Consider the following 20,302-nt stretch of genomic DNA (forward strand, 5'->3'; position numbering starts at 1 on the left):
GGATTGCGTTGTAAACAGTGAACATCTCCAGAAGATTGACATGTAGATCGGCTTCTTCTGGAGACCACAGTCCAGCTGAGATGAGCTCCCCAACCTTCTAAAGACGCATCTGCGAAGAGATGGCGAGTCGCTTGGAAGGGCCGCAAAGAAACTCTGTCTAAGATGTTCAATCGGCGTTGCCACCAACAGAGACTGGGCTGCAGATCGACTGGCAGACGAAGCTTAAGTGTGGAGTGTTGTACCGAATGGAAGGAACACCTGGATTCGGCGCAATTGGAGTCGACCTCTGAGCGTCAAGTTGTGCCCTGCCATCAAGAGACCCAAAAGACTGCCTCTCTTGGAAAGACATCTGAGACGCCAATGCTCTGTTGATCAATAACTGTATCTTCGTCCAATGATCTACTGGAACCTGAACAAGGCCGAGATCTGGTCGCAGACGGGCTCCGAACGAACTGCAAATCCTGTGGTGGAGACATGAGACAACAAAGCCCTGGTGATCATCAATTGAATCTTCGCCAATCGGTCGAGAGGAACTGGAACAAGGCCCAAATCCCAATCGAGATGCTGGAGAAACTGCATAAGAAAAACATCTGGCAATGACACTACATGAATCAGTAGTGTGCAATGAAGCAGGAACCCGGGACAGTCATCCTGTTAGACAGTCAAGAACCACCGACGGCGTAATGACCCGCTACACTATATTCCCGATAACCATGGATGTGAAGCAGGTAGTACTAGACCAAATAACTTCCGGCTGGGTCAAAGTTCGAGGTGCACCGAACTTTTGATAGAGAAGTGAACACCACAAGTCCTGTGATTGGTTATAAATGTGAGTGTGTTGGTTGTAAAAAATAATAGTTTTATCTGGGTTAAAAAAAAAAGCAATTTTATTTCATCTAGTACCAATGTGTCAAGTAGCCTTGTGCTTGAAACATGTATGGGGTACCTGTAAACAAAAGTACTCGAATTTTGTGCGGAACTAGGGTAGTCATAGACGCTACCCGTTATCTCAGAAACGAGCAGCTTGACCCCCATTTTTTTCTCATTCACTTTAATTGTGAGGGGTGGTAGTATTTATATCCGTGGCGTTTATGTCGGTTGATACGTTGCAGGTAGGAGTTTTAGCCACATATGTTACTTTTGTCGTCTATGGGATTTGATTTGGTAGTATACACCCTATAGCACATATTCAGTGCATAATAAAAAATATTATGATTTTGTCATTTTATTTAATTAAACTATACTGGTTGATTAATTAGCCATCACTCTACCATGCAAGTTCACAATGACCTTGACCTTGACAATAATCTCTGTACATTGCTCTGAATGGAGTTTGAATCAAAGTTAGCACTGAAGAAAAGTTGGTTTTGGCCTATAATTCATACTGTAAAGATTTCAATAATTTCTTTTTACATGGTATTTGACTTGCCATATACAACTGCTCTTAAATATGGTATTATATATAGGCAACCTGAACTAAGATTTTAATAGCAATTTATTTTTATATTAAAAATAGCATGTGCCAATAGTGGGTTAATGTCTTTAGTTGCCATTAACATTGTTAATTTTTTATGTATGAAATTCTGAAAACTCAAATTTGTAAAGAACTTGATTTTTATTGTCATTTTGACATATTTATAGGATGCCAAGTTATATTTTAGACAAAATAGTAGTTTTATGAAAAAATTTAAGTAAATTTGAAGAAAAACTTTACCAAAAACATAATTAAATTTGTTGTCACTATTGTGCCTTCTATTCTTATTTGTACATAACAATAAGGTTGTTAAACATTAACTTAGATCTCCAGATCATTTTTTTTTCTTAATAATCACCTAGTTAGCTCTCATGAAAAGCATTTCGAGTTTATACTAGATTCAGAACCAATTTTTTCAGATTTGATTATCTGCCTTGGATTAAGTTGATAATTTATTTTATTGTTAAAGCTGTATTACCTAATGTTACTAGCTAAATAAAATGCTGGATTACAGATTGTAGGAATACATCTAATATACATATTGTATTCATCCAGATTAGAAAATAATGCAAGAAAATAGATGTTCGGGTAATTTTGTCATTTAAAAATAGTTTTTTTCAGTAATTAATCAAAAATAAATGTGTGAAAGCTGCATGATAATTCCAGATATCACAACTATTAAAACCTCCAACTACAGTAGGCTATAAATAAAATATAGTCAGGAATATTGGTGGCTGCCAATAGTTTTGATGGTTCATTATGAAAATCAGCATGGCCGATGGATTTGAAATTCGCACACCTGGTAACTTGAAGACACCCATACCCAGCATACAGGATTTCCTCCCAACACTAATGTTCAGGACATTAAGTCATTACTTCATACAGGTACAGTCATGTTTGTGTTTCCTTCCTCAGACAGTGTATTTTTTTAATACTGATATTTCTTTGATGTGCCTGTTAAGGTCTTCATAATCTAGGGGTCAATCAAGTGCATGTGTTTTAATGGAATTCTTTAAAGGGGTAGAGGTACTCTGACTATCTTTGTTGTCTCTATATATATACCTGAGTACACACACCCAACTGAAAGTAAATATCTTCAGGAGTTTTATTTTAAAACATTTTGTTGTTTAATATGACATATTGCATTTGTACAAAACTATATGCAATATATATGTTTTTTGAGGTGTACATTATATTAGGTTGCACTGTAGAAACAACAGTTTCAGTGAGGTTGTCAGTTTATGTCAGAATACACCAGATCCTGGTTGTCATAAAGACACATAGCTGGACACTTTTTGAAAAATGTATGTTATCAGTATAGGTAGTACTAGACCAAATAACTTCCGGCTGGGTCAAAGTTCGAGGTGCACCCAACTTTTGATAGAGAAGTGAACACCACAAGTCCTGTGATTGGTTATAAATGTGAGTGTGTTGGTTGTAAAAAATAATAGTTTTATCTGGGTTAGAAAAAAATGCAATTTTATTTCATCTAGTACCAATGTGTCAAGTAGCCTTGTGCTTGAAACATGTATGGGGTACCTGTAAACAAAAGTACTCGAATTTTGTGCGGAACTAGGGTAGTCATAGACGCTACCCGTTATCTCAGAAACGAGCAGCTTGACCCCCATTTTTTTCTCATTCACTTTAATTGTGAGGGGTGGTAGTATTTATATCCATGGCGTTTATGTCGGTTGATACGTTGCAGGTAGGATTTTTAGCCACATATGTTACTATTGTCGTCTATGGGATTTGATTTGGTAGTATACACCCAGCAATGCAAACATCAAATGGCTAGTATCCCTGATCGGCACACCACCAGATGCTATGCAGCAGCAAAGACAATCTTCTCAGCATCAGACAATTCTAGCGAAAAAAAACAACAGTGAATGCAGTGAGGGGATAAACCGCAATGGACCATAGTAAAACAGTTGCAGTAAAAAAAACCCCCCAAAACCACATGATGGCAACTGGATAACTTCTGGAGCCAGCGGAAGTAGCGACTGATTGGCAACACCACCGGATGTAACGATCAATCTTCAACCACAGTTGGGGCTGGATCATCTTCATAAGGCAAGTTATCTTCATAAAGCAGACCAATGGCAGACGCTAGAGACTGAGACCATGAAAAGTTGCGTTGGGATCCCTTAAAAACCTGGAAGCTAACATCAGCCGAAAATTGGTGACAACGGTCCGTGAAACCCGTGATAGGCCGTAGAGACCAACTGCGTGCACGGCTCCGGTGAGATGACGACTCAGACTGGTCACGAAAAGAGTATGAAAAATGCTAAACCGGTGAAACCGCCGAAGTCCCTTCCACAGCAACCGCAGGCAACATAAACAGCAAAGCAAAGCCGCAGGATGGACTGTATCCGGAAACATCAAGACAGGCGAAGTCTAGATAGGGCCGGTAATGGGTGTCGCTGGAACCGTCACTGGACCTGCCTTAAAATCGCAGGAACCATGGCAGCCATGGTAGCAAACGTCTACCTGCAAAGTACCGGCCGTCAAGGAACATCCGATGTAATCATCAGTGTCGGGCCCTTCTTGGAATGCGTCGGCGGAAGTAGATGTGACGGAGCGAGTCGTAAATTGCAGCCAGTCAACCCTTCATTGTCATGAAGAAGTGCACTTGTGAGGACAGGTAATGTGAAAAGAAATAAATAGTCCTAAATAATAAGTACATATATGATGACGTTACGTCATGTTTTAGTTGTGAAATGTGACCAGTTTGTTTTATTTTATTTATGTCCATGTCCTGTTTACATCAATATTATAATAAAATATAACATTTATAAAAATGTCTGCTCTATACTACTGTATGCTCATATTAGGGTGTGTTTTTTTTTTATAACTTCAGTCCAAAAAGACATATGCCCCATAATGCTTGATTTAAGTACACAAAATTACCCACCAGTTTCATGACCCGATAGAATAATTCGGTTACATTAAAATACGTGAATATCAAACACAATTACATAAACAGGCTGAAAGGGTGCACCAATGACAGAATTAATCAGTTTCAGAATCTCATCTTTTCCCGTTTTCTTGCCGTGAGGTATCTGAAAATATAGAAGAAATTAGTTTGATTAAAAAAAAAAAAAAGAGTACAAATAATATATACTATCAACTGGCGAATTTTATTTTAGCGAAATATTTTAATGTAATTATTAATATTTTGTCAAAAAATAACTAGCTTTTTGAAGTTCAAATAAAATAAAAGAAAAGGAATATTTATATTAAAGATGAGTTAAAGCTGCTCTGTTGATTCTATTTCTAGCACTTATGCATCAAGAAGAGATCACCCACTGTGCATTTCCACCCTGATGTGCCATTCATTAAAATATGTTGCCATTATCAAAGCATCTAGTAGTCATAAAAATGCTAAAATATGACAAGGAGATCTTTACATCACAACAAGTCACATGACAATATCTGGGTACAGCAAATCAAAATTTAAACTGTTGCGTTTCACATTAATAAAAGATGAAAAAGGATGGAGAGCAGAGATTGCAACTTTAAGCTACAAAACATCTGTTTCAATTAAACAAATGCATTACTCCCATGACAATTTACGAAAAAGAAAAAAATATTTATTACTTGTTTTGTTTGCTTGAATGCATTGTAATCAATCAAAGCAAAAAACCTCAATACTATTCACTTTAAAATTAGTTATTCTGCACCACCTTATAAAATGAAAACTCACCGTTATTTTGTACCACTGGTTCTGTCTGCTGACCGGTAAACCCATTCTTTGCATTGCACCAGTGTCTTCTGAAAAGAAAACTATCATGACTGAGAATGTCCCAGTATACTGATAACAATTAGTTTGTATGAGCTCCAGATTCAAGAAATACACACCCCTCGAAAAAAAAACCCCACCAACAGCAGCCCCCCACCAAAAAACCCCAAAACAAAACAACCCTCACAACAACTTTGGTTATGGTCGATTCCAAAGAGTTTCTAAAATTTCTAATATTTCTGCTGGCGAAAGGAGCAGGCAGGGTTTCTGCCACAGGATACGGAAGGGAAAATTACGTACCCTGAAATCAGAGTTCGACAAATCCGCTAGTCCGATGCCCGTGGCTAGTGGTTTTTAAGTTCGGGCTAGTGAGAATGTTTCCCCCCTCCTCTCGTCATCGCTCGATCGTGGTTTTTTTTTTCTTTCTTTCTTTCTTTTTCTCTCGGCTGAAATTTCGTTTAATAAATTTGATTGTGACGTTTGTCATCGAATAATATCAACAACGCAATCAGTATATAATAATAATCCACTTGAGCTAGGTCTGCAAACTGCAGTAACATGCTATCTCTACATCATCACAGTTACAGCATGTATTGTTTACCTTTCCCTTTCAAGTTTCTGGCACAGGAAATAAAGTCTAATGACATGCGTGTTTTGATTGGTTAGACACGTCACGTGGTAGTTAATCTTGGAACTTGGAAATCACCAATCGCGACGACAGTTTAATCTCAATCAAGTAAACCCCAGCCATGCTTTGAATTTCAGTGTTTGTTTTATTTACCTATTGTTTTCTAATTTAACACTTCGCTAACATGTGGTTATCGGCAATCAGGAAAACAATTTACTTTAATGGTAACCGCATATGCAATGACTCGGCTTGGTCTATTACGTGTAGCGGTTTGGATAATACGTCACAGCTGCCGATACAAGATAATACCTTTTTTGTTCATAAATTAACAACGGATTAGATGTCGCCGTTATATTCTTTTGATATCGGTCTGACACGGGATAATGCCCTGTATTTGGCATCACCGTTCCTGGCGACATAAATAGTAGGCCCTAAATATATAACCAACTACCAAATACACTGAACCATCTATTACCGTGTGTCACACTGTCGTACCCTCATTTAAATTTAATTATTTTGATAGTGTGTTTAGATACCAACCAAGAGTTTGTTCAATTATTTTTCCCGGGGGGGGGGGGGCGCAAAAACGAAAATGGGACAATGACGATGGATCACACTTGACAAAATATAAAACGTACGACACGACAAAAAACTGAGTTACAACATGATTTAAGTGTTTGTTTTATTTTACTGTTATACTCGTAAATGTGTAATGTTACAAAAATTATATAAAAATCCAGTTATAATTGATCAGGAATTTGGGCTAGTGCTTTATCTTGGTGGGCTAGTGGTTTTCACAAACCCACTAGCCCTGTGGCTAGTGACTTTTCAAAATATTTGTCATACTCTGCTGAAATCTTGGAAATTAATATATTAATTTTATAATTTTCAGACAAATGATACTAAAAGAACTGCTGTTTAAAACTGATCAAAGCACATGAAATGCAGTATCTAATTTCAAAACATTCAAACCCATAACCACCTACTAGATTCACTTATGTTTTTATTACGTACCTTCAAATTATTTTCTGGCAGAAAGTCTGGCAGGGTGTATCAATATTTTTGTTTTGCAAATTTTAACTGACACATCATGTGTCTCATGACAATATTTGTGGAGTCAGTCCAACTGTGGTAACATGATTCATATGCTTTTCTTACCAAGCAAATTTCTTGACTTTCCATGGCATTTTTTATATGGATTAATTATCACTATATAATGTAACATGTACGCATCACAACTATAGTAAAGTTTGATAGCCAACTGTTGAAAATAGATACTAACTATGACTCTGGAAATCACCATGGTATCTGCCTCCTTTAAAACTGCCCCGTCCTCTGTTTCGCCTGTTCCAGCCACCACCTTGGCCATATGGATCACTAAAACACAAAAACAATATTGCTAAACATATGTACTACACTGCTCCATTTAAGTGGGGCGGCCCACACCGCTATTTCATTTTGATGCCCTGCTTTTGTGTTTTGCTGCACCCCTTTATTTTTCTGCGCCCCTCTTTATTTTCCAACATCCTACTATATTTTACAGCACCCAGCTCAGCTATTTCAAAATGCACATACTGAGAAAAAAATCGATCAGTCTGCACACTGGACATCACAGGAAATGAGCTGTGGTTTGTAAAAAAACATTACAGAAAATTCAGTAGTTTACAAAAGTTACTGCAACATAATTTAACAGTATTTTTAACAGCCTGTATTGTGTCCCATTTCAGTATCCATTTCTATGTTTGATACACATAATGAAAGTTATATTTTATTTGAGAAATGAATTGATTTTTTTTTTAATTATCGTTTAAAACTGAAAAACCACTTATTTAGCGCCAATTCTGTCACATGATCAGAACGGCCATTCTGTCTTTTGTGCCAACTCTCGTCTAATATTTTGTCCTCAGTTGTAGACTTAACTGTTCGTAACTGATGATTTTTACTTACTGTCATTTGTTTATTCAACAATTGTTTATAAAATATTAGAAACTTTTAGTTTTTGGGGATATCACTGCTTATAAAAACAATGGAAGTAGTAGTGTTTATCATTAAATCATTTATCTTGAGTGCCAAATAATATATACACCGCCTTTACAAAAACTAAACTACTTTTTATCAGCTGGCTGATCGATTCATTCGATGAAGATGAAAATAAAAAGAACAAAAACATATTATTCCACATTAGAGGATCACTTAAAAACAAATCTTTAATATTTTTCACATATTGTGAATTCTTTATTAAAATAATATTAAAACTTTGATCCATTCAGAAAAACGAATTCCCATGAATGTCAGACCGACAATATCTCCGGTTCAACTAATAATATGTAAAAGATGAGTCAGCTTGTATATCGTACAAACCTTTTTGTACAAGATATTGAGGGGCAAAATTAGGGGTAGGTTTTTCTATAAAATTGACCAACACACAAGGATATATGGTGACCAAACTTCCTCGCCTTTTGGGGGGGGGGGGGTCGTGCAGCTGCCCTCCTTTAATTTTCACCCAGCGAGAACACTTTGTACTAAGATTTTATCTCACAGACAACAAATAATACATAAATGCCAATAACATATTAACAGTTTCTTAACAATGTGCATTCACACACAAATATATTCATTTAGCATGTATACAGTATCTAATCCTGCATAATTGCACAGGCCCGATGCATGGTAAATTTATGCATGTTAAAAATCTGGTCTACCCAATTATCCATTGCGACCCGATGTGTAAAGTAAACTTAAGCACATTAACTATGCACCAGAAACAAAGATTTGTCTGTCTCTCTATTCAGTTTTATGTTAAAAAATATATATAAACAGATTAATATATTTAAAATGATAATATATTTTCATATACTTATGTATATCAAATCAGTTAATTATATTTTTAAATGCATATTATATTCTGCTTTGCATGTGCATGTAAATAAAATTCCAATAAACTGTATTCACAATTCCAAAACTGAAAATATGCTCTACAGAAATACCAAAACAAAATGTAAATTTGAAGCACCAAATCATATTTTGCTGTGGGTGATGTATTTCACTTTGTGAAGGTGAAAGTTCAATGGATGATATAAATTTCACATGTATATCTTACAATCTCCTGTTGATATGTCCACTGGATGAATCCATGTTGACATCGTCATCTTCATCTGTGAATCTTGAACGAGGGTTAACACCGCCACCCCTGGGACCTTTATTACCGCCTCTGTTATAGCTTCCTGAAATATTCAAATATACTGATACATTAACACAGTCCATAAGTACTAAATAAACTAAATTTATTGTTTGAAAATTGATTAGCAACTACAGTTTAATGTTTTAAAATTGTATAGATATCTTTGAAATCCGTGTAGCGAATCGCGACTTAATACTGAACAAAATGTTCCCTAAAATATACCTTCTAATTACAGAATAAAGGTATGGTTTAGGACATCCTAATACTCTTGTTACTGTGTTTCTTGAATCTACCAAATTACATATAGCTGAATTAACCAAGTTGTGGGAATGGCAGCATTAATTCAAATACAGTGTGTATTGATCACAGCTGTCTGTTTATTGCATAATACTCATGAATACAACACGCAATTATATAGTGATAAATGAAAATTAACTAAATATTTACCACTTTAAATTTAATTATAATACATTAATAAATGCATAGTTTTCTTAACTGATTTAACCTACAGAAGGTTACGTTTTACTAAGGGCTACTAGATTAGACATGATCATTATGCTTAGACTGGATTGGATCGGATCGGATAACATTAATGTGCCTATATCCAATAACGGTTCAAGCACATCTCTCCCGGGCACAATTTCTGACTTAGCCAGTGACTGTGTCTAGGACAGAAGGGGGGATGAGTTGGAAATGGACAAAATTTTGAAAATAGCAATTAGTGAAAAAGTTAATAAGATTTATAAAATAAAAAAAAAATTAACAAGCCAAAAATAAAAAAAGAATTGACTGTTCGGCTGAATATTTATATAATTTAGAGCATTTTATAAGGACAGTCCAAAAATAAATAAGAGAAAAGAGAGAGGATCGGACTATTTAATAATATTAAAAAAAGAAAGTAATTTTGACATAAAATTTTGAACGAAGGTCTAAAAGTTTAAAGTCCGATCTATATGTCCACGTGCTTAGAAAGATGATTTCAATAAATTAAATCTGTACGCAATGTACCTCTGCTGTAATAGGACTTTCCTCTTCCACGTCTTTGATTTCTCTGTTTGCCTGACCACCTGTCATCATGACCTAAAAAAACAGAAGAGAGATAACTTACCAACTTCTTGGCCATGTGACACTGGTACTCTCTCTCAATGAATTGTTTCATACAATTTGTTTTAACAACTTACCTGTATATTATGGAATTTAATTTTAAACAATCTAACAGAGACATTTTATATTTGTCGGAACAGAACAGACCTTTATTCCGCTCAAGGCCACCAACCAGTAGCATCAGAGGATTGTATTCATATAACAAATAAATATATATACTGTAAACCGGATTAATATTGCAACATGTTTTTTCTCTCCAGAATATGCACCGTAGTGCATATTCATGATGTTTAAATTTTGTGAATAACCATCAGTATAGATCTGGGTAATTCCGTGGTCAGGTAAACCAATGGGTAATTTTTTTTATTAAAACTCATTTAAGTAAGACAAGTTTGGTATCATTTGAAAGGTTATTATCTCTAATGTCAAATATTACATTAATCCTTTTTCAGTAGATGTGTTTTAGTCACTTATAATGCAACCAACACATCAACTGTGAATGCAGCAATATTTTACGAAAAATTATAGTAACATACTTTATTTTTTTTATTATTTATCAGCATATTTTTGATATACAAGTGAGTAGAAATATAAATCTTTATACAGAAATAATCCCAGACATGCCCTTTGCTAATTGACATAATATATAAAAGAATATTTATATTTCAAGCTGACTTTTATCTAGTTTTTACATCTGACACCAAAATATTACATTTTTTAATCTTCACTTCTGGTAACTGCTTGTAAAATGTTACTAACTGAGATGCAATGTTAATTTTATGTGGTTGATTAAAAAATGTAAAAACAATTACTGAATATGTAACAATTGCCATGCTACTATGGTGCTGTTATAGTGTACGTCCGACACCATAAAGAATGTTTATTCTTTCCAACTATAAAGCAAAGTATGTATGTTTGTGCAATGTCAGTATGATATTAACATACATTTTTATAACTAAAGCCAATTATAACCATCAGTGTTAATTTATTATCTATATAACTGAATTAAAGGTGGGTTTATCAAAGTATGCAATAGGCAGCTTCCCGCCAAAAGCATTAATTATATTTTAAAATGTAAAAATTATACATACAACTAACTGTTCATGTTGATAAAAAAATAACAAACCCAGAAATTGCATTTACTGGCAGAAATGTTCATATATGAGGAAACCACTTTTATATTAGGTGGTGGCACTTTACTATTTTGATATTCTTCAATTAATTATACTTTGATTATGTGTGGAATCAATAAATATAAAATTACTTGTCACAAATAAATTAAAAAATAGTACAATATGGCATTTGTACCTTGTTGAAGTCTATAGTCATGGGGGCTGCCACAGCCACCTTCATCTTATATGCCTTTGGCTTTAGAATAATGTTAATTTTCTGTGGTGCCGTCATCCCAGTCATTATACATGTAGGTAGTATACATTTTTCTTGTTCCAATTGTTAGTTATACATGCACACTAATCACAAGGTAGCTTCCCCCTCCACCCCCACCCCAATGTACTAATGGGTGTTACCTTGAATTCCTTAATGGGGTTCATTTTTATAATGAAATAGTGAAGATTATAGCTGATATTTAAGCTTTCTTTCAAAACAAAGAACTGCTTTAAAAAAAAACATATGGCCAAGGGGGGGGGGGGGTGTCCATCCCCACCCCCTAAACCTCCCTCCTGTGATGCACCTGGTAATTGTTTTTAAAACATTTCTGACAAAAATAAAAAATACTAGCTTAAATTGTGTTTTCGTTTTTAATATCATGTTGTTTGTTAAATATAAGGACTGTTTTTCAAAAAGTGTAAAGTTGTATTTCACACGAATACATCCGACACCAAGCATGTTTGTCTCAATTTGTTTAGTGTGTGATAAAAGATCAATCCTTTTACATCTAATATACAGATAAACATCAACCCTATAGGAATAGGACACAATATTTCCAATATGCCCTCACATATCACAGAGATTTAGACATAACCATGGGTGGGTGAAAAATTGCAGTTTGTGTGCATACGTCCGACACCATACTAGTACATATTGACTGGCCTCGGTGGCGTCGTGGTAGGCCATCGGTCTACAGGCTGGTAGGTACTGGGTTCGGATCCCAGTCGAGGCATGGGATTTTTAATCCAGATACCGACTCCAAACCCTGAGTGAGTGCTCCGCATGGCTCAATGGGTAGGAACCACTTGCACCGACCAGTGATCCATAACTGTTTCAACAAAGGCCATGGTTTGTGCTTTCTTGCCTGTGGGAAGCACAAATAAAAGATCCCTTGCTGCTGATCAGAAAGAGTAGCCCATGTAGTGGCGACAGCAGGTTTCCTCTCAAAATCTGTGTGGTCCGTAACCATGTGTCTGACGTCAATATAACCGTAAATAAAATGTATTGAGTGTGTCGTTAAATAAAACATTTCTTTCTTTCTTTCCATGCATATTGTTCACTATATCCCTAAAGTGACATAAGGATGGAATAAAGTTTATATATGACAATGATGCCCTAGTTGGTTCTTACAATGTATAACAATAAAACGTTGTGGAACTGGTTGTATATTTATGTAATACTTGGCTAAACAGTCTGAAATGTACCTCCAACACCACGGAATTGCCCTATAGTGATTTAGTTTGTTTGGTTAAAAAATATTGTTCTTATCGTTATTATCCGTTTCATAATTAAATAGTGATTATACCTTTAACTTGTGTTGTGTGTTTATTTCTCTAGTGGATGTGATTATTGTTTGTATAGATTGCTGTCAGCTTTTAAATTTCTCGTCACAGGGTGTGCACTTCGCAGTCGCCCGATCGCCCATGGCGACTCAAAATAGCGTCGGGCAAGTCAAAACCGTATCACGTGTCGTACTGTTTTCAACTGGTTTCTTATTAGTATTTGCGCAACTAAACCCATATAGGACATAATAGCGAACACTTTCCCAGTCTATCAAACAGTCTAAAACCATTTGAAATGTATGGCCTGTTTTGATTGTGTATTCGGGAAACTTCAACCACCTAAATGAATTCGTAGGTTCAATCGTTATGTTTCGCAGAAAGCTTTTGTTTACGAGCCTGAGGTCTTCCGAAGTTACATTGTATTGGAACGTTTTCGTTTCTTACAGAATATACCGAGTCTATTTTTCCAAACACCCATCGTCACTGCAAACGATTCCAAGTCCTAACCTTGGTCAAATATTCCACGTTTGATTGTGTGGATCCAGTGACAACATAATAGGTCCTAATTATAATTTAATTACAACAGTTTGCAATATAACTAAAACAAATTCTGTTTTCTTCTTTTGAGTTGTTATTATGCTATGATAACATGTTTTTAAAGTACAATTTAAGTAAGTTCTTTTTTTTTAACAAAATTCGACCGCGGGCCATTCAAAAGTTGTACGGTCGAGTTAAAGTATTACTGTGAGTGGCCCGATTGGCCAGTCAAAAAAAATCCTAAGTGCATACCCTGTCGTCATATGGCCACAAGAGCACCTTATTCACTCCAAGACCAAGCCTTGGTAAAACATTCCAGATGTTGATTGTGTGGGTCCCGTGATAAAACATAATAATCATAATTTAATTACAACAGTTTGTAATATAAGTAAAACAAATTTGTTTTCCTTCTTTTGTGTTATTATTGTTTGTATGCTAAGATAAAATGGTTTAAAGTGCAATTTAACCTTCTGAGTACTGCAGGCGAGATATATATACTGTAAACTGTATATAGTGCATTCCCCAATTCATATTTCCTGCCGTTTTGCACATGACACTCACCGGAAACGGAAATATAATAAAAGAAAAAAGATTTTGTTTCAAAATGGTGGCTTTTGTTTTGATTTTTTCCACTGAAAATACCTTGAAATTTTGAGTTCAAAATGTGGTTTTCGGCAAGTATTTTAGCTTGACAACAATGGCGGCACGTCGCGGTCATTTTCAGGGATTGATAGCTGATTGTAACAGCTAATCTGATAATAAATTTGATTGTTTTACCAACAACGAAAATCACCAAATATTGCAATATAAATTGTAGTTCGGGTTTAAAAAAAAAATCTGATCAGAAAAACACTGTTATCGGGAATAATGGACATAAATACTGGACAGCTGGCCACAAATGCCCGTAAGTAAACGCAACTTTTTAGATTTTTTGCCTAATTTTAATCTCCATTAGCTGATCTAAAAATAATAAAAATTACAAAAACCCACAAAAATAATACTTACCGATTCATATATATATGAACTTTATTTCATGTATTTATCAAACATTTAAGTGAATATATGTGAGTAAAAATTATAAACTTGTACCCACTCAACGTGATTTTTGTTAAAAATTAATCCAGTAGTCTAAAGGTTAAGTAAGTTCTTTTTTTAAAGACATTCAATCACGGGTTATGAATTCAAAAGTTGTATGGGCGAGTTAAAGTGCTGCTGTGAGTGGCCAGTCAAAAAAAAATCCCAAGTGCATACCCTGCTGTCGTTCACCTTAATACGTCACATGCTTATCATTCTCAACAATGAATTCATTTTTTACATTAACAGGAAAACAAACAAAAGTCAACAACAACAAAAAAACATGTGCAGGTTGACATTAAGTCAATACTTTTCTCAATGTGCAGGGCGAGTTGCTTCCTTCTATTTAGTAAAATTAAAATGGCGGGCAATTTTTTTATGCAGTCATTGGAAGATTTATTTTGTTAATAATGATACAAGTACTTCAGTCGGGATTTAGTGAGTTTGGTAGGTTATACATTTGGTTTGTGTCCATTTGTTGCACTATTTCGGTTGAGAAACATTTTTAAACCAGCTATATATAGGGTATGTAACAATATTCGGAAGTAGAAAGAACCACACTTTCTATATCCCTTTAGACTAGTCCAGGTCAAAGAAACTGCTCAATAAAATCATGGGTGACCAATCATAATATCCCTGCGTCAAATTGTCCCGCATACGAAGGACCATAAAATACCCGCGTCATATCGTCCTCGCGTACGAAGAACCTGAATTGTGATGGCTGCAGTCGTTGGCAACACAGCACATGCCAAACGGGCATTAGCCACGAAGAGTACAGAAGGGCTGTTGGCAGAGGGGACTGACATCGAATGGTCGTGTTTGACATGCCGTCTTAACATCACCGGACCCCATCAAGACATAGCTGAATATAGTCGCCTTTCAACAGAGGAGCCATACCCACGATTAGAGCTCCAAGGTGCAGAGAATGATTTCAACGAAGAAATGTCAGTTGAACATCATGATTAGGCCAAGAGAATGAAAGTTATAGATTTGCGTCCGAACAATTTAAAAAACACATGACGCTTTTTTAATTTTTCATTATTTTTATTGATCTATTATTTCCATAGTAGATTCAAGTCCAAATGAGGTCGACACATCAAGAGTTCGGCAATTTTCGTCAAAGTTTGGAATATACTGCTTCCTCCTTGACAATTCAATGCTCTACTGGGCTACACTTCAGAATTTATGACGGAGATGACAGTATTGGCACGAAGGACCTCGTAGACATTACCACTATTGACGATTTGGAACTTGAATTTGTGTGATGATCATTAAGTGCCTTTTTTGTGCAAATAATGATTTTTTTTGTTGTAAATAATGAACATTTTCAGCGGTACCTTTCACGGCATGCGGGCAGTGGACGCAAATCTATAACTTTCATTCTCATGGCCTTACAGGGCAGACATCGAGATTGATCATGTTGATGAATCCGACTATGACCCCACTATTGACGCATAGGCCTAATGGTATTCAGGGATTGAATAGGGTTGAAATGACATTGAATTTGATTCCACTTCTCTCAAATAATTATTGTGTATGCATTGTGTAGTCGGTGTTAAGTGTACCGGAGACATTTTAGTAGGAACCGGGGATGTTTTCGTTGAAACCGGGGACATTTTCACATGGGGATGATATGACTGGTAACCAAATCATGATGCTGTGTGATGTGCTAGTTTAACGCAATTACCTCCCCTTGAATAACAGAACTGTGACACTAGTTTTATTTATTTTGTTTACAAATTAATCTTCGAATAACGTTAGACCACTATAGAGGTATTGTGTGATATATTTTAAACATTTTAAACGCATACAGTATGATACACGATCCTAAAAAACTAGCGACTTTTTGCGAGTGTAGCATGTAACCCATGTTTGATGTTAAATGTTTAACGTTCACCACAGCTGTGCGTTTCGACTTTCAATTACAAACGCTCTGTTCACATCGGCTAAAATATTAGGACATACCTCCAAACGATCGAGAGCCGTCTCGACCAGCAGTTACTGTCAAGGAACTCATTGTAATTTGGCGATCGAAACAAATAAAATGTTTGGCACCAAAATTAAAGATGACTATAAATGGCGAAAGATCCCGTAAAACGGAAACGATTCTGTACACGTCTTTTGATGACGTTGTTCACAAAAAGGATCAGTTAAAACGACGGACTTTTAAAGCTAAACTATCGAGTGCATTGTTATATTTAAAGAGTTAGAATAGATCATCCACACATACCAACAGCCCCCCCCCCCCCCCCCGCCCCATAGTTCTGGAGCAAAACCTCATATTCGGGCAAACATTATACAAATATTCGGGCAAAATGTGCTAAACTCAGACCTTTTTACCATGTATTTCCATCATTCTACCCTCAAAATTAGTTGTAATCTAATCCATGTAAAAAAAAAAAGAAAAAGCGTAGTGATTCGTTTGCAACCTTATATAGCTCTTTGGTAGTAATGCTAATATGAATAATTGTTGTTATCCAGATTCGGGCATTTTCGCCAGTCTGCCCCCCCTCCCCCCATCCCCATAAAAATGTTAGCCCGTACGCCTATGCACACCTCTCTCCCCCCCCCACCCCCCCCTTTTATATATTTACCTGTCGCCCTATAGGCTGCAGGGCCTACTATACCAAACAAAATCTCATAGGCGACCAACTGAACGTTTGTGTTCAAAAACAGTATATGGAATATATCAACATAATTATGACACATTAATATCAGTACTACAACCTCTACCTCAAAGTATTAACTGAAGAAAATGGTACCTTTCATGGCTCATTTTCGGTATAACCAGATGTTTTTACAACACCCCTAGTGTCGCACACATTTTGAGTACTTTCTTTTACAGGTACCTCCAATCTAATTAAAATTAGCTCCACTATGACATGTGGATCTAACACCAGCCAGTTGGAGCTCATGTCCACCAATCAAAACCGTACTTGCAGAATCCTGCCAGTGATTTAAAAATAATTTGAAAACATTCCGAATTATCCTGAGGGTATACGACATGTTTCGTGTGATTTACGAATGCCTTAAAACATGTTTTATTTTATAAAATATATTTTTTTTAATGTAAAACTGAAGACTGATTTTTTTTTGTGTGTGTTATAAATAAATAAATACTTTTTAATGTAAAACTGAAGACTGATAACCCATCCCGTATGTATTGGTATGGTTCGCTGTACTGCGGCCACTAAAATAGACTCGCCCGATATTTTTAGAATTTGTATGCTCCCAAATAACGTTATAAAAGGCGAAGTGTGATTGGTCAATATTTAAATTATTATGGCGATGTCAGAGGTCAAACCCGTGGTGGGCGTGCCTGAACCTTAATTGGATAGGGGCACGTTAAACGAGTTCCCATCCCATCCCATAAATTATTATTTACAGACGAAATGTTACCTGGACATTGGGGACTACGCAGTGTTGTTAGTTTTAAATCACTGGCAGGATTCTGCAAGTAAGGTTTTGATTGGTGGACATGAGCTCCAACCGGTTGGTGTTAGATCCACATGTAATAGTGGAGCTAATTTTAATTAGATTGCGGTACCTCATACATGTTTCAAGCACAAGTCTACTTGACACAGTGGTACAATATGCAATAGAATTGCATACAATTTTTACTCAGATGAAACTAATGTCTTTTTACAACCAACACACTCACATTTATCACCAATCACAGGACTTGTGGTGTTAACTTCACTATCAAAAGTTTGGTGCACCTCGAACTTTGTCTCAGCCGGAAGTTATTTAGTTTGGTACTACCTATAACAAAACTCATAGTGTGGGACCCTCCTGCTCCGGAATTAGTCACTGGCGAAGTCCGAGGCTAAGTCCGCGGTGGGCGTGCCTGAACCTTAATTGGATAGGGGCACGTTAAACGAGTTCCCATCCCATCCCATCCCATAGTGTGGGTGGCCTCCAGTGTCGGTGGTCCCTCTATAAAAAAATGTTTGTTAAATCTGGCTACTATTAATTAAAAACATGACGACAAAGTCTTATGTTTAAACGATAACCGTTGTTAGTGATAATGCATACGTTTATTAAACCTAGCTAGCTGTGTATAAATTATATTTTGCATTACGTCAGTCTCAAATAATAATTGCCCAAGTAATTGTTTCTCAATTTTGAGATAAAAAAAAAAAAATTCAAACTCAAATAGAAACACATTTATTTGATTTTTTTTTTTTGGCACAAGTTTATAAAAATGATGAAATATTTGACATACTGCTATTGCAATCATGATTTTGGGAGTGATTATAATATGGTTGTAGCTGATGACTGGGAAAACAATAGTTTAAAACATTGGGATTTGAGCAGTTTTATTCAGATCGATCTACGTCCCGGTACTCGTTAATTGCTCTTTTACCTGGATGACGGTGTGTGCAGTCAAAAGATAACAACGAACTACTTCTGTGCCACAATGCAGTTATTAGCACTAAGAATTCGTGTCACTGGTTATGTTGTAGATATTACAAATAAATTAAATAAAATACATTTTAAAATGATATACAATAATATCGGCTTCCAACCCAAGTTTTAACGGCTCTGGTGTAAATCTGTCTGTCCGTCCGTCGTTGAAATGCAAAAGTTCTCCGATGTGATCAGTGTACTCCATGTCTGTGATTTTGTGGCTGATCAACTCGTCTTTAAGAGACCGGATTCTGGCATCAATAGTGCGGTATTTTTGTTTTCGTGCCGGAACTCGCCAGTGACCATCTGTAGTTTAACTTCCACTGTAGACTGCTCACGGTTCAATTGACCTACCACCTCAAATATGTTCGGATGACTCTTCTGGACGATTTGTAGCCCGAGTACTCTGACTGTAAGAGAGCTAGACGGACATTTGGACATAAATACGCTCTCATTACAGTCAGAGACCAAGCTATGCATTTTTTTGGCAATTCCCGACAACCAAACAGTTGGCAAAGATTTCCGCTCTAATATCACAACAATCCTATGTTTGACGTTAAATACTTTTACATCGATCATTTTCGAGTTAATTGATTAAAAAAAAATTCCACATATTAATCACTAATACACACACTACAGAAAGAACCCCGACAGCACCCACATTCAGCTAAGCTTCGGCAAACTCCGGACAGCAGAATTCTAAGTTCGCCGACCTATATCGTGACATTGTGTTACATGATCGCCCACTCAGCCATTCCGTCTACTAGGCGGAATCGCCCAGTGGGCGATCACGTGATCTACATCACGAAATAGGTCACCGAGCTTTGTAATTCTTGCGACGGAGTGTCACGAAGCGTAGCTGAATGTGGGTGCTGTCGGATTTTTTCTGTACTATGTGTATTAGTGATTAATATGTGGAACCATCGAAATTGTTGAAGCACGCCTTACCACCTTTTGTACATCATCGTTTTCAATATCATACTTTTTGCGCGTACGACGCCAAATACACTGAGTGTAATGGAAAATTAAAAACAAAAAACAGCCTCTCAATCGTGTGGTGGGGAATACAGTGCGTACAGCGTTGTGAGCAGATATAAAATACTACCCAGGACAGTAATCCTTTAAAACAGTAGAGACCAATATGAGCAAAATAAAACAAAACTGAGGAGAAAAGGAAAAAATAACAATAAAAGCAAAGAAACACACACACGCGCCTCCTCAATTGCTACCCCGAAAAGTAATGCTAGAATATAAACACTTGTCATTTCGTTGGTAAAGAAAACACGGCTCACACTGCAATGCAGAACATGTAATCCAATTAGTTCCTTCTACTTCCCGGGATATTCATAATTCGGCAAACCGGTACTACACAAAATAGGATTTTCTACGTCCCGGGCCGACACCCAGAAAATGTATGTTTACAAATGACGCAGAACCTTCATTGTAATATCGTTATGACATTTATCAGCGGAGCTTCTAATACCTT

General features: G+C 36.2%; 1 protein-coding gene across 1 annotated transcript in view; it reads right to left on the reverse strand.

Annotated features, from left to right (window-relative positions):
• LOC121371499 (nuclear RNA export factor 1-like) overlaps nucleotides 1–16,491 on the reverse strand; it is a 43,526-nt gene extending 27,035 nt beyond the window's left edge. Inside the window, exons 1-6 of the mRNA XM_041497431.1 lie at nucleotides 16,372–16,491; nucleotides 10,031–10,102; nucleotides 8,942–9,065; nucleotides 7,124–7,218; nucleotides 5,178–5,245; nucleotides 4,450–4,533 (exon numbers count right to left, since the gene is read on the reverse strand). Of these exons, the coding sequence (XP_041353365.1) occupies nucleotides 4,450–4,533; nucleotides 5,178–5,245; nucleotides 7,124–7,218; nucleotides 8,942–9,065; nucleotides 10,031–10,102; nucleotides 16,372–16,423 (495 nt within the window). The 5' untranslated portion in view covers nucleotides 16,424–16,491. The remainder of the gene's footprint in view (nucleotides 1–4,449; nucleotides 4,534–5,177; nucleotides 5,246–7,123; nucleotides 7,219–8,941; nucleotides 9,066–10,030; nucleotides 10,103–16,371) is intronic.
• Between the last annotated feature and the right edge of the window lie 3,811 nt (nucleotides 16,492–20,302).

Source organism: Gigantopelta aegis, chromosome 4, assembly GCF_016097555.1.
Source record: "Gigantopelta aegis isolate Gae_Host chromosome 4, Gae_host_genome, whole genome shotgun sequence".
Taxonomy (NCBI): domain Eukaryota; kingdom Metazoa; phylum Mollusca; class Gastropoda; order Neomphalida; family Peltospiridae; genus Gigantopelta; species Gigantopelta aegis.